This window comes from Boleophthalmus pectinirostris, unplaced genomic scaffold (assembly GCF_026225935.1).
Source record: "Boleophthalmus pectinirostris isolate CB_2022bp ecotype Guang Dong unplaced genomic scaffold, ASM2622593v1 HiC_scaffold_13, whole genome shotgun sequence".
NCBI classification, from domain to species: Eukaryota; Metazoa; Chordata; class Actinopteri; order Gobiiformes; family Gobiidae; genus Boleophthalmus; species Boleophthalmus pectinirostris.
Window position 1 is genome coordinate 12,600,338 of NW_026571036.1, and position 16,416 is coordinate 12,616,753.

Genomic DNA, 16,416 nt, shown 5'->3' on the forward strand with positions numbered 1-16,416 from the left:
TGTGGCCTATTGATCGCTGTTTAACATTGGCCTTTGCGGATAAGTGGGGAGGAGAGACAGACAGAGACAGGATTTGTATTAGATATTCAAAATCATAAGGGTAAGTAGTTATGGCATATTACAATTAAAATCAATTGACTGTGTTGCTATTGTTCAAGGTACTATTAAGTGTTGAATAAGGAATTATCGAGGTCGAGGTATTACAGCTAGAACCCATTAATTTTCTTGGCTCAAACTCAGTGGTATCCAAATCCAACTGAAAATTATAATTTAAAGGTTTTACAGTCAGAACTAGTTCGTTTTAAACTGTTTACAGTTCAGTGTTATTCCCCACTTACCTTATGCATTCAGGGCATCCTAATTATTCACGGCAATGACTTTAGAAGTGCTTTTCACAACTTTCAGAGGCTGTCACAGTAAAGCAAACAATAACAAGCATGCTAAGCACACACTTCCTGATTCTTGGACAATATAACACTTTATAATTAGATCAGACAGTACACAGTTGCTCCATCAACTCTATTTCCTCTACATGATCCTGGTCTTTTTATTTTGCCATTTTGGCTACATTTATGCATAGCCGGGTATGATGAGAAAAAAATATTTCCCCCCCGTTTTCCAAAATAACCTCGTGCACACAGCATTGTTTTCAAAAACATTTTAATTTACATCAACCTGCATAAATATGCCATCGAGCGGCATCATAACTACACCAAGCCTACGGGTGACACCTGTATTAGATTCATACCTGCAGAATTTATTTCATTACAGTTATAAGTATTACTCAAAAATAACCTGAAAATCTTGCATTACAGAGCGGGTTTGCCTCTCCACAGATCTGTTAAAGAAGTGTCAAAATTGTTGACCTCCAAGCTCAATCGTCTCTGGTCATGGATATGATACATCAGCTGTGTATGCAAATGCAAACACATGAAAAGTGTTTGCACCAGATGTGACTGCAGCTCTGAGTGCTTCCATGATCATCCTCAGAGCAAAAGGTCGCACTTTTGACACTTCAGCTGCCTAAAACTTTGTTTATCTCACTTTACACACAAACGCGAAACCATAGTTTTCCAGAATCTAGCTGGAGTTTTCAGAAAGATTTGCTCTCAGAGGCGATGATGTTTGTGTGTAAAAGATGGGTACAAACGAAGGGAAATGTCTCTGTTTTTAAAAATACCCATGTATGAATGTGTAAATGTGGCCTCTGTCTGTAAATACATTTCTATTACTAATATGCAACTAGCTCCAAATTCACCGCTATAACGACTAGCCTTGTGGGCTTCATTTGAGAGGAACCAAACACTAGGTTTCTTCACTCGCCCTTAGTCCATTTCTTTATACAGTTTATGGGCAAGACACATTTCGCTCAAATACTGAAATCGGCTGCAGGACCTTTAAGTGTTTACACAACCAAACCAACACATTTTCTTGACCCGCACTCAGTGAGGTCTAAATCCAAATCAAAATAGAGATTTAATTAAAAGTGCAACAAGTCTCCATCTTGGTAAATGTCAAGTAAAATTTATCAATCATACCATTACACTTTTGGCATTAAATAGCAGGTAGGAGGGACTTATCTGACCTAATATGACCTGACTGATGCAAATAGTATAAGAGGTACAAAGCTGTGTGAATGTTTAGCTCCACGAGGCATATTGGAGCGGACAGACAGGGCTGGTACATTTCACTACACACCAAATGGAGGGTGATGTAAGCTCCGGCATCACTCCACAACACAGCACAGCAAATGATCCATACTCATGCAATCTATGGCACGGTTTCCAGCCAAGAAGATCATTTCAAAACAAGTACTGGTCACTGAATATAGAGGTTACTTTCTAGTGCCCTGGACAAGAGAAGGCCGATTCAATGACACACAGAGCCCAATAAAAAACATGTAGTGTTCTTGGCAAGTGACTACACGGAATTAGTCTATGATTGGATGTGAACTGACAAACAGGACTGTGTGGTTAGTCAACTTTAAATGGAATTGTGATTTTGGAGTATTACATAATTCTTTGTTGTAAATGGCACTGACTAAGTATATGTTTGTTTATGAAGTTTAACATTAAAAGTCATATGGTTGTCATCAAAATTCCTATTTGAGTCTCCTACAAACTAATTCTTTTTTAACAATTTCTTTATTTGATAGAGACAGAACAACTTTTGCAGTGTAAATATGCAAAGATGCTAATTTCCATCTGTTGTCCCTGGGAAGGTAACAGAAGACAATCACAAAACAGTACAAAAAAGACATCAACAAACAAAACCATTCTAAAAACGCTCATGTTTTGTATAGGTATAATAGGTATAATGTACACTGTGAGGTATCTAAAGCATCAGTGAAGGCATAGTGGAGCAGCACTTCAGCCTCACAACCAGAGGGTAGGGAGTCTGCTCCAGATTCTTCTGGGTATCGAGTTTCCCCGTCACTAAATACATGTAAAATAGCTTCCTTATTCCAGCATTCTGAATTTGGTTAAAGGAAATGTATGTACGATTTTAACTTTAAAGGGACAGTCTTGAAGTTTGGACATCGGACCTCCTTTCCTAGTGAGCGAGAGTGTTGGAGACGTGTGGAGACACTTTTTTAAAATATTCCATCCAATCCTTGTATTTGCAGAGGTCGCTGGTGCTGAATGATGTGAATCGATGTGAATGTCTGTGTCGATGGAATAATTTTAGAAGTAAAACCATCCTTGCATTTGAAGGATTTATGTCTGAGAAGCAGCAGCGAGTTGTACTTCCTGATAGAAAGCTTGCTGAGAATATAGTACCTCAACATGCAACGATACATGTGATGCAAGTTTAGTCTTATTTCAAACATTATTATCAACACAGACATTTACATCAACAGTCCGGTGTAATAATAGATTTGCTTCAGGTGTTTTGTGGAGTGGGTAAGACTCTTATCAGTGGCAGGATAACTATGGCCGTTGACCAGAACCAGCGACCTCTGCCAATACAAGGACTGGATGGAATATTTTTAAAAGTGTCTCTACACGTCTCCAACACTCTGGTTCACTAGGAAATGAGGTCCTATGTTGAAAATTCCGAACTGTCCCTTTAAAATCCATAAACATGACCTATATCTATATCAGCCCCCAGATATGAGGACAATGAAATTTTTACTGATAACAATTGCAATGCTCATGCTGATGATACGAAAACAGTGGACATGATAGTTACTCAAAAGCATAAGTATGTTTTGACATTAAGCACTCATGCTTTTCTTGACTGGTGAATCCGCCAGTCAATCATGACCATTATAAATCAGGATATGGTTTTAGACCCGGTCATGTAGGTATTGACACTGTGTGTGATTTTGGCTGGTCAAACAGCTAAAGCTCAGAAGCCGCAGCCAATCATAATCAGTGCCTCAGGTGTTACAGTACATTCTGTCCATACACTGAGGATCAGAAAAAACTGTAGGTGTCCTCTATCTGCAGGATAAGCCACTGGCAATCCCTTCAGTTGTGTTTGTAGTACCTAACCATAAAAGTGCAGGATACATACAGATCCTTTTAGAGAATAAGTAAATAAATCAGTTGGACTATTTTTATTTTTAAAACGAGATATTGATAGTACATTTCCAGTGTTAACAAGGGTTGTAGTTAAAATTCTTGGTTGACTAAAGACATGCCCTGCCGATTGATTATTTTTATTTTTTTTTACTAAAAAGGGGTCATTGCATAAGCTCTATCTGCACTGGAGTTCATGCAAAAACAACTGTTTATACAGAAAGAAGTACCGAGAAACAATGTACTTCTATAAAGACAGATTAAACCTGTGAGTCATGAGTTTAATATGCCTTTCAACACATAAATAGCACATCTTCAGCTAACTCACTCACTAACCTCTTACTGCTGTTGCCCCATATAAATCCTTATGTTAGTCAACCAATACACATTTTAGTCAACTAAGACACCAGCAACTGATTAATTGACAAAACGACTACAACCCTAGAGCCTGAATCCCACTTGCATCTAGGTCTTAACTCAGTGTCTGGGAATGACAGACCAGTACAATTGTAGATACTGTTCAGCTGCAGGGAGGGGCCCTTGCATGCTTTCGGGGATTGCTTCATCTTTTTCCACTTTGTTCTGTTTTAAATCTCACAACATTTTTTTCAAACACACATGGACCGCAGCCCGCCTTTGTGCTTTCTTCTCGGAGAAAAGGTAATAAACTTGGAAGTACCACGCGCATCTCCGAGGTCCGCAAATACATGCTCGAGGATTGATCGTGTGGGTTGATGAATAAACAGTTGTTAGCTCCTTTCACGTCTGTCCATCTCTCTCTCTCTCTCTGTCTTTCTCTCCTCTGCCTTTCAGAAGCTTACAGCGCGTCCAAGGCCTTTTCAAGTGCCAGAAAATTTCATCTTTTTGAAGCGAAAATATCAGAACGTTCTCCGCGCCGAGTCGTCTGAGTTTCGCCCACGCCGAAGGAGGGGGTGAGGAGGATGAGTGGAGTGGAGGGAGGGACGGAGGAGTGGAGAGATGCGGAGTCTTGAGGAGCGCTGGCTGAATGTGCGCGGTGTTTTTTGGCGCGGTGCAGTCTGTGGCGGGAGCAGAGGGGTCGGGACAGTCACCGGGGTGGGCTGGCTCTTGTGCGCTACAGGCTGCATGACCAAAATGTGTTCAGTGTAACGAGCGCGGAGAACAGCGGGTGGATTTGCACACAGATTTAAGGGTGTGTCTGTGCCATTTGTTTGTTTCTACACTGGAGGAAAACTAAATCTCTGTGTATAATAGAAAGCTGGGTTTAGGGATGCAGCTACACATTTTTTGATTAGTTGACTAGGCATATTATTATTTCTATAAGACCTTGTATTTCAAAGGATGAAATATGGTGACTGCAAAAAGAATCTTTACAAATAGGGTGTCAAAAGTATCAAAAATCAGAATTAATCATCACTAAAACTAGTACTGAATGTAGACACTCATTTGAGCATGTACTGATACTAGAAAAAAAAGTCATATTTAGGACAGAAATTAACCTGAATTGCTTTAGAATTATCTTGAGTTGTACCAAAACTATCAGAAGTCTACAGAGACTAGTATACACCCATGAACCACGATGGAACCTTCCTGGATGATTGAAGGATTACACAGATATATAATCCACATGGTAATATAAAAGAAAATACTGCCACCAACATTGCGCAATAGGGGTGTAACGATATCCAAGTCCCACGATACGAAACCTCTAGGTACGATATTTATTGCGATATCGTTGGAAAGCTCACGATATGGTGAGGAGGCTCATGATTAGGGATGTAACAATATCCAAATCTCTCGGTACAATATTTTCATGATATACATCACGGTACGATATTTATTTATATTTTGTGGAGTGAACAAAACTGTGCATATGCTACTTTTTCCTCTTAAAATGCCTTGACAAGACTTAATCCAAAAAACTAAGACTTAAAAGTGCTTAGAACTGTTATTTCTTCATGTAGTCTGCACTGAAATGGAGCAAAGGATCATGTTCTATGTAGTTGCCTCTGTCTTTTTTTAGCTATTGCTGCACCATAACTCTTAATTTAAGCCAAGAGACTTGTAATTCGATCTATTGTGATGGCCCACGATATTATTGTGAGAACTTTGACAATACGATAGTCAAAAATAGAGAATACATTAAAAACACAAGCTAATTACAATTCATTAGTCCATAATAAAGTGCAGTATGCAGATCACCAATTACTGCCCATTCAGTTGCCTAATAGACACAGGCACAATGAGTTCTTTGGTAAAAAAAAAAAAAAACAGTTCTGTGATTAAAAAAATTACACCTTTTCCCACCCACACCTCCCATTGATCAACCTCAGTCATACTGAGTGAGTGACAGGTGGCCAATTGCTATGAAGTGTGAACTATCTACAGAAGCAGATGAATTCAGTTACCTTTTTAAAGCAATATAAAAGATATCACTGTACTTCAATTGTGACGTGTGATCAAGAACATTGTGATTTTTCTTTTTTTTTTGACATATCACCCATCCCTAATTGTTGTGTGGTTTAGCGAAGGTGAATTTTAACATGTTGCTGAATTTCTAAAACTCAAAGCTCGCTGTAGAAAGTAATTAGTTCAAACTCCATCTTCAAATTTGAAAACCTTTTGTGAACTACTCCTCTTTAATGTTTTTTTGTCTTTTCAGGATGCTCTCAAAACAGGCAAACCACACAGTGCCAAAACGCATTTCACGCTTTCAGCTCCACATTTGGCACTGAAGGTTTTGAGGCACTCAGGTGGAGGGGCAGGCTGCCTGGCATTGCTGCAGCATACAGGGAGATGACTGCGCACACTGTGGTATTACATTTGGACAAATTATTGAAACACAAAGAGCAAGGTGAGGGCTTGTCAGAAGGTGGTGTTTATACACAAATGCCTTTGGCTGTTTTCTTCTCATGTTGTCAGAGCGATTCAGCTGGCTCCATTAAAATGTTTTAATGTAAAAGCCGCAATCCACATACTGTACATATGTTTAAGGTGAGACATTTTTTCCATGTGGCTGAATAATTTAACTTAAAGGTCACATATTACACTATTTTCTGATCTATGTTATAATGTTATTTCCTCATCACAAGCTTACCAGTTGTGTTTTCTTTCATTCACACATATTTAACACACAAAACCTGTATGTTTCTTTGGAGATTTTCTCTTAAATTGAAAACACACTGTTCCACCTTGTGATATCATGTGGTAATACACAAAATGCTCCACTCCATACACCTTCACTACAATGATTTGGATGAATTTAGCTCCAGAATGATCAATCTCTGCTAAATAAAAGCCTGAGTCATGGTGCTGTCTATCCGGCTCGGGGCTCTGTCTACCCGGCTTGGGGCGCTTGCTCTGCCCGTAACTCCCGGATTTGAAGTTAAGCTAAGAATAAACATCTGGCAGTGTTTGGAGAATATAAGTTCCAGGTCCTGTTTTTTACACACACACAGAGAGTAACTGTAGGAGAGTGTGCATGACAGAAGTACAGCTATTTGGTCTTCCTCCAGGTTCCACCAGTATATTCACTGCCTGGTTATATTTCATGTCCTATTGTCCTGGTGGTTTTTAGAATTTGATAATGGCATACTCTCGGGTGGGGGTAAGAGCCAAATTTTCCCTATTGTAATGTAATCTGGCCTGAAATATCTAAAAAGTAAGTTCACAAATGTTGAACACAATCATTTCTATAAGTGAACAGAACCTAGATCTGCGGTCTCCAACCTTTTTTCTGCAGTGAGCTACTTTTGCGAAACAAAAATGCCACAGAGCTACCAATTTCAGCAGTCGCAAAGAAACAGAGTAAACATAAGAGCCACGGTGAGCCTTAGATGGTGTACAATTAGATGCCTATAAAACATAACTCAGTGTCCATTATCGGTGCACCAAGTTGGGCATCAAAATTATACTTTTACAATGGTAATTAATCAAATTGTATTTATTATCCATAATGCATGGAATTCAGAAATACCGTGGCAAGCTACTTAGAAGGGGATGGAGAGCTACTGGTAGCTCCAGAGCTACAGGTTGGAGACCCCTGACCTAGAACTTGCTCGCCTGGGACCCAAGATACACACTTCTTCAATACTTTACAACGATTGAGTCTAGTCAGTCTGGTGAGTCTCCTTGTTTTCAAATAGGTGTGATTGATAAGTGGATTAGCCAATCAGGGACATGCATGGTTTGAGCATACTGGAAAAAATAAAGGAAAAATATATCACAGGGGACTGAACAACATCACGGATTGCTGCAGAATCAATGTCTGTTAATCTGAGGGGAGAGAAACAAGTCTGATTGCACAATCACCTTTGACCAGGCTTGAGATTTGGCAAAGGGAGTGGAGATGAGACTGGTATTGATCTGTATAAAAATGTATGAGATAAATCATTCTGGATTTCCAGGCAAAGAACTTGTTATATTACAACATAAATCTGAGTTTTAATAATATTAATTTTAGCTGGCGGCCCATCTGTGTTTAAAATATGATGGGTTATGAAATGTGGAATTTGTCAATACACCTCAAAGTGTTATATGGTGTAGTAAATTCATTCACTTCAATGAAAAAGTAAAGGTATGACGCTTCTTGTTACTGGATTCTGAACACAAAGTTTAAGGTATTCAAATGTAGCACAGTATAAACTAATTGAGCCTGACGCAAATAGTGCAGCTTTCAAACTATCAAGCTTAGTTGAATGAGGCCTTTTACATATGCCAATAAAGATACAACAGCTACAAATAAGATCATTAACTTGAATGTGTTTACTACTAGAAGGTAATTACTAAACACAAAATACACAAAAAGACCCCAAACTCATTCTAGATTGGACAACACAGATAGCACTACAAGCTTCAGTGTCTCACGAGTGTCTATAGCCTCTTCTTACAGAGTGCTAATGTGCACCACAGACAAGGGGTGGGCACTGGCCAACCTGAATTATTTATGATACAATGGATGATAAAGTGATGGAAAAAGAAATAATAGTGAAAAACAAAAACAAAAGAAAACAAAAAACAGATTGTAAACGAAAGGCGATGATAGGAGGAGGAATGAAGTTGTTCAGCTACCACATTGGAAACCTACGCCAAGGATTGGACCTCGAGGCTACGGGGATTGTGAGAGAAGATGGAATAAGGCGGAATGGGAAAGATTAATGTCAAAGAAAGAGCATTTTTCTCTGAGAGGCTGACACACCTAGCGTACAGTGAGAGAGCTAATGCTTCAGTGCATTCAATCAAACAAAAGGCACATTTCAGTCAAAAACTCTTTTTATGGTTTATCTATTTGGAATTAATGGAGCTATAGAAACGAAAACTTAGTCTGAATGTCAATGTCTTCCTTGTCAGTCAAAGGTTCACTATGTAACTTTTCTTACAGAGGGTTTGCCATCTCAAGACTTTTTTGGTGTGTCTAGGATGTTCCACAGCATGGCATTAAATTTATTTCTTGCATTTATTCAATTACAGGTGTTTGTATTGCTCATTTTTCAAATTAAACAGAAAACATACACCGAAGTTCTTGTAGAGGTGCAAATGCAAGGAACAGCAATTTAAAAGTGAAAAAAATGAAATGAAATTAAAATGAATTGGGGTTTTCTGTGGCAGCTCATTTTGTAGATTTTAGTAGATCTACAAAATGAGCTGCCACAGGATCTGAGTGTGCTCTGCATTTTTTCCATATTTGTATTGCTCATTCTTCACACGAATTGATCTGCAACTTGGCCTTATGTTTAATGTCACACTGCGGAACATTCAAAGCAATAACATCTCCATAGTAGCTCAGTTGGTGGAGTGTTTATCCACTCGTCGAATATTGCGGGCTCTCGACATAAACATCATTGTTTGAGCGATCAGATCCACTGACCCACAGGTTGTACTTCATCGCCCCCAGTGTGTGTGTACACTGGTGTATGAATGGGTGTGTAGATGGGTGAGTGGTTCCCTGATCTAAAGAGCTTAGAGTACCTTGAAGGTGAAAATATGCTATATAAAACGTGACAATTTACCTAATACCTTCTACCAGAAGAAGGTTTATACTGTAACTTGAACTAAGAATATTTCTTAATTAGTAGCATTGGAAACTTGTGATGTTTTTGTATCAACTAAGGATGTGGATGAAACTAAAGACAAAACATTATACATAAATACAGTACTGTGTCATATTTGTTTATTATACCATGCAGTCTTCTAATAAAACTCAAGATGAAACTGTTCAGGAAAGGTCAAATTTTATCCAGTTACGAGATTTTTTTTCAGTATCGATACTTACTTAAATCAGAATAAAAAAAATAGCTAGTTTCGATACTAGTGATGGATTACCAATTTTGTAATGTTACTTCACATGATATCTGATGGTACAACCTGTTCAGTCTAGAAAGATCCATGTATCGCTACAAAGGAGAGACTCACCCCTCTCCTCCAACTTTGGTGATCTTCAGCCTGAAGTCCACAGAGTTCAGATTTGGAGGTTTCCACTTGAGGATGTCATCGCAGCGGCCTGGTCTGTACCTCTGCGGGGACACAAAAATACAAGGTTAACAAAACAAGCCAGGTGTGTGACGTGTCTTGCCCAAGGACATAACAACAGTATAAAAGAACTTTATTCAGCCCACTTCATCAGGTTTGAAATTGGAAAGTTTTCTTATTACAACGTGCACTGCAGCAAGATTCATAATTCAAGTCCTTTAGGCAGCGCTATACATCCTGTGGAAACACAGCAAATGAGACTATTTTGTATACTGCCTGAAGTTTAGATGTCAGAATATGTAATTGGCCAATGCATGGCCTTTTAAAATACTTGCAGGCCATATTTGATTAGAAAACTTTTGGTAACATTCAAAAGTTTTAGTAATTAGGTTTAGATTTAAAATTTGAACTTTTGAAAATAATCAAAACAAGAATAATTCACATATTTTCAGAATAGCCTAAAATTGTTACCTACAACATAATACAATTCTTTTTAGTAGACTTTCTTGCTTGATCTCAAAAGGTAAATAATTGGTTCACCATGTTCCACCTTAGTTTGTCACGATCAAAAAAACAAGAAAATCAGTCCCAGAAAATGTGTTTGTCACAACAAAGGTTAATAATAATGGTTAAAGAGAGAGAGAGTATTATGCAAAATAGACTTTCTGGAGTTTTCGACCGTGTTATAACATTGTTCCCTCATCCAAAACATGCCTGAAGAGGTTTTTTATGTCATCCAGGCATGTTTGAGTAATCTAGCAATCTCTCTTGCAGGCCCTATTCGAACTCTCCTTATAGATAGCAGTGTGATCCTGTGCAAAACTCACAAGGATACAAAACTATACACTGCATCTTCACAAACCTGATGCAACGTGCAGTACTTTTATTAGTGATTGTAATGTGAAGGGGGGCGCAGGAAGCAACTGGAGGGATACTCAGTGCCAGAAACAAAACCGAAACTTATTTAACATGTTAATATTTTGTTTTAGTTGAATATAGCATTTTCAAAACAATAAAATGTAACATGATGATCTAAATATGTGATGTATTTAATGTCAGTTCAAAGTTTCCATATTAAAAGCAGTAATTGTGTACAGATTCTGAGGATATAATGTTGGCATTGTATTATGAAGCCATATTGCTGACTCATATCTGTTTGCATATTATCTTATGTAGGCCCACAATCCTTGGCAATGTTCCACTTGTATTCTAAGCAATCCGTTAATTACACTAGGTTTTTTTGGGGAAAGAAAAGATAAGCTCTTGATGTCTGTATTTATGTCTTTTACATCTTAATATTAGTGTCTGCACTTCACGTCCTCTTCGGCACACTGCTTAACGGCGTCTCAATTATACACAGCTTTTCAGTTCATTAGCTGTCACCGTTGCTTCAAAATTAAGCTCTTAAATTAGCCCATCATTACGGCTTGTTCACGCTGATGCACTTTCATTTACATTTTCAAACGGGCACTTGTGAATATCAACAACGTCCTTATATGCTTCCGAAAATATGTCAAAATCTATACATTATTATTATGTCACACAGTATTGCAAAAATATCAGTGCACAGTTGTTTATGATTGCGACAGCAAAAAAACACACAACCGCCTACCTGGGTTATTTATGCATATGACATTTACTTAGACATGGAGAGAAACACGAACAGTCTAAAGCTATGTGAGGATCTGGAGGGCTGGTGAAGAGGTAAGCCATCCCATACGTTCACTATAGGAGCGGTTTTTCGATCAATCACAAATATGGATTTTTATTTTTTTTTTTTTTTTACTAGTACCTAAAGGCCAATTAAATATGTTATGCAGTACTGTGTTATAACTCTCTATAGTTGCTTTGAATAAGTAAAATATGTGTAGTACTAGGGATGTAACAATAACAGAAATATCGTGATATCGGATCGTGGACCATCACAATATATAGAATTACAAGTCTTTTTGCTTAAATTAAGAGTTATAGTGCAGCAATAGCTTAAAAATGAAAGAGGGAACTACAAAGACCATGATCCTTTGCGCCATTTCAGTGTAGACTACAAGAAGAAATAACAGTTCTAAGCTTTTTTTAAGACTACGTTTACATTGAAACAAATCCGCGTATCAGAAACAATGTGCGTCCAGACATGTAATTTCTGTGTCCGCAAGCCCTCCCTATCCACACAGCTTTGAGCATATGTGTTTATGTTCTACAGAAACAAAACTTAAAGCCACATTTGCATAAACTAAGCGTTCAAAAGACAACTCGGTCCTCGTGCGCTGATGCAGTTCAGCTTCTGTCGGACTAAAGGACATGACTCAGTGGAATATGAGTGTTCTTTCTGTGACAGAGGGGTGTTCTGCTGATAGTGAGTTTGTTCTGTGCTTCTATCACGTTGGAGATGGTTCATGTTAAACTTTTCAGAGATTATACGTCTGCAGGTCATACGCAGGCATAGACTGTATATATGAATGGACATATATTCTAGCCTTTTAGCGTTTTGGCGTTGAATTACTTCACGGCGCATAGACCTACATCAGTGTATCAGTGTTTTCAGGCGTACTGTACTCAAATGAATTTGTGGGAGCTGGCGGCACCAGATCGTTCTGTCTCTGGAGCCGTTGTCAATCGGATTAGTGTGGACGAACACTGCATCCACAACAAAAACGACTCAAATACGTACTAGTGTGGACGGGGCCCAAGTCTCAGTTCTTTGGATTAAGTCTTGTCAAGGCATTTTAGAAGGAAAAAGTTGCATATTAGCCTCTACAAAATATCACAATAATTATCGTACTGTGAGATGTATTTTTAGATTGTTACATCCCTAATCGTGAGCCTCCCCACCATACCGTGAGCTTTCCCATGATATCGCAATAAATATTGTACTGTGAGATTCATACCGTGATGATATCGTATCGTGAAACTTGGACATTGTTACACCCCTATGTAGTACCTTATCTGAAATAAGGCTGCAAGTTTTATCGCAATCAAACTGAAATTGCAACTTGAGTGGATGCAATTCTCAAATGTAAATACAAAAAATTCCTCCACAAACAACAAAATATCCTGTCTTATTCTATATAAAAACTGCTTAGCTTGTAGTTTAGATCTGTGCAAATATTTGTGATCATGTGTGCTTCTTTTATTAGTTTTTTAGTTCTTAAGCCTATCTGAGCCTTTTTGTCATTTCTTCTGTTAGTGTTTAATATGTCAACTTTGAACAGAATTCTATTATTAAAACATAAATCACAAGTCTAGTTTCAATTTCAGTGCTTGTCAGAAAATTCGCAAATAGATATGTTTCCCAAATCGCGCGCTAGTCTGAAATATAACTTTAATATGAGTACAATACACAAACAATATTTTAATGTTTTCAGTGGGTGTGTGCAATTAACAGACTTGCAATATATTTAACGACTTCACATTTCGAAAGCAAAGTCAATTGCTTCAAAGCACATCAGTTTCAGATGGATAAATGTAATGCTTGTTTTCTCAAATTGGTTAAAAGTCCAAGACAATACTAAAGAGAACTTGGAAAAACGACTTTTCAGAGCTTTTACCCTCTCGAAGTTGTATTTAAAGCAATTTGTGCAATCTTTATTTTCAAGACGCCATATTGCCAATCAACCAGTTTTTACTTACCGTCTTCATTCTTCAATTTTATTTTCTTTATTGTTCCTTTTATTACGCCATTTTAGACGAATATAGCGATACAAATATGCAAATTATACCTGAATGATGCATCGGTGTCATAGATTAAACTATACAGCAGACACAAGCACAATATGTCTTCTTTAAAGCTAGAGGAGGAAAAAAAATATGCAAAGGCACAAGGGGGAGGGACAGATGAGCAGAGTCTAGTACTGTCTCTGTCAGGTTTCCCCGGTAACACACGTCGACTCAGAATGAGAGACAGGAGGAGGACTGAAGAGGGACCAGAGCTGTCACAAGCTACAGGTAATATGTGATAAGGGCTGATGAGAGAAAAGGATGACAAATACTGTAGAGATTGTATGGATCGATGTATTAAATTTGCAGTGAGCTTTTCAGTTTCCAAATCCATCAGACCTGAAACTAAAATAAAGCTTAATGTGATTTGAGGGAGCTGGACCCAAAGCGCCGTTCTTGAGACTAAATGGAAAAATTAAACATGCAGAATTTAAAAGACTAATTAGAAATTTGGATTTGTTTATTTTGGTCCAAAACAGATGGACGGAAAAAAGAAAGCAAGTTTGGGAAAGAATGCATTTGTACCTGCAAAGCCTGAAGGTTGAATAAATATCTGGCTTTGGCAATCTGCTGAAATATTTTGACTGCTTCTTAAATTTGCTCGTAAACAACCAAGCACACAGTTCTTCCAGACAAGCTCAGTGCCCATAAACTTGGAAAGTGTCTAGGCTCAAAGTTCGAGTCATCTACAATCCATGATTACAGGAATAAAATAGAAGGAAGAAGTATTTGTAAGAAAATAACTCTTTAGGAATGGTCTGAGATTTGTCAATACCAACATTATGCTGTTAAAATCCACAGCAAGCTCTTTTTGCTTTTGTGAAAATAATAGCTAAATGTATTTATCTTGAATATAATTTATATTTTCATTAATCTGAAGACAAATATCTACTAAATTTTCAATACTGGACCGATGTAATATCTGGGGAAATCCTCCAATATTGCCAATACTGCAATAACTGACAAACCTAAATCATCCTTAGTGTTCTTTTCATAAACTTTCTTTGAAATTAGGTGAAAAATGGTAGACAGCCTTTTGGTTTGTTGAACACATTGCTATGTAGGGTTGTCAAAAGTATCAAAAAACAGATACTATTCCATACTACATACTAGCATCGAACCTAGATACATAATTGATCAAGTATCGATACTAAAAAGTCTCATTCACCGGACAGAAATGAACCTGAACCTGAACCTGAATCTTGAACTGTATCAGAACAAGTATAAGAGCACATGGACCAATATGGAACCTCCCTGGACCACTGAGGGATTACACAGGTATAAGGCCACATGGTAATATAAAGAAATTACAATTATTTTATGCTGAAAATTACGCTGTATTGTCTAAATAAGGTCTGTTTAATATTATCATGGTGGTATTTGAATCGGTATTGACTATATTACTTAGAATCAAAATGTTAGTACTGTGACAACACTTCTGCTATGACATACAAAGAGAGGAAAATGTCTCACAGTAGCCTTGGCCAAGCGCCAGGCCAGTCGCCATTCTATGCTAATGCTCTGCCCTTGTGTTGGAATGTAACTTTTAGAAACGATCCGTATTGTGTGAAGGGTTTTGTCGATCTCTTGTTAATGGCTCCTCTTAAATGGCGTCTGATTTTGGTGCTAAAGAGGGAACAGGAGCGACTGTCTGTCCTTCTGCTTTGTCTGCAGAGCTGGAGCTGAGTGTAGGAGGCGGCCTTCTGATGCCTTTGAAACTACAAAGAGTTATTCAGTGCAGCGAGGTAGAGAGCAGCCCGAGAGGCCACGTCGCGTTTTCAACAACCTTAAGCGAGTACATCTTTTCTGCTGGGACGTGGGAGTGCAGGAACATTCTTCAGCTCAGTGCTGCAAGAAGGCGCCTGTATGGCAATCAACTCTGCTGTTTGACTGATCTATGCTGAGTTTACCACATAGAGATGCAGTGACAGTAAAGGGACGAATGCTGAACTAGAAAATGTACTTGTATGTTTTTTTAGCCTTGGTGCACTTTATGGTTTCGTGTTTGAGCATTCCTATGCCTTCTCCCTCTAAGCATATACTTGGTTTGAACTTTGACAGTAAGCAACTGAAACAGGAACAGTTCCTGAATTGTCTAGATCAGGGGTCTCAAACCTTTTTCCTCCGGTGAGCTGCCTTTATAAAACGAACATGCCAGAGAGCTGCTAATATTAACAGTTGCAAGAAACTGAGTAAATATAAGAGCCATGGCTCAATTACAGTTAGATGCCCATAAAGCATAAACCATTACGCATTTATAAGTTACACATCAAAATTATACATTTATAGTGAACATTTAAAAGACATTTACATTTATTTAAATGGGCATTTACAGCAGACATTTAATTCATAATTTCTTTTGTTATATAGCAACAGTACATATATATAAATATAATCCCTTGGCGAGTGACTTTGAAAGGGGGGTTGCTAGTTGCTTCTGAGCCACAGGTTGAAGATCCCAAGTCTAAAAATTTGACTCATAGAGTGTTCTCTATGATGTCAATTAGAAATCCATGTTTTTTTTTTTTGTTCATGGCCATTACTGATACTGACTGTTTAGAATCCTGAGCAACCTAAGGCTAATAAATTCTGCCGATATTTTTGGGATGATATGTAAGACCAATTTAGATTATTTTCTCCAAATTGTGTGATTTAAATTTACTCCAAACTCACTAACAACATTCTTTAAGTACAAAATTTTAAGAGAGTTGTGTAGTCACATTTTGTGCAG

The 16,416-nt window shown here is 37.9% G+C and overlaps 1 protein-coding gene across 1 annotated transcript in view; it reads right to left on the bottom strand.

The window, feature by feature from the left end:
• The window catches only part of rngtt (RNA guanylyltransferase and 5'-phosphatase), a 149,788-nt gene that overhangs the window by 33,560 nt on the left and 99,812 nt on the right, over positions 1-16,416 (bottom strand). Inside the window, exon 13 of the mRNA XM_020939046.2 lies at positions 9,915-10,015. Within this exon, the coding sequence (XP_020794705.1) occupies positions 9,915-10,015 (101 nt within the window). The remainder of the gene's footprint in view (positions 1-9,914; positions 10,016-16,416) is intronic.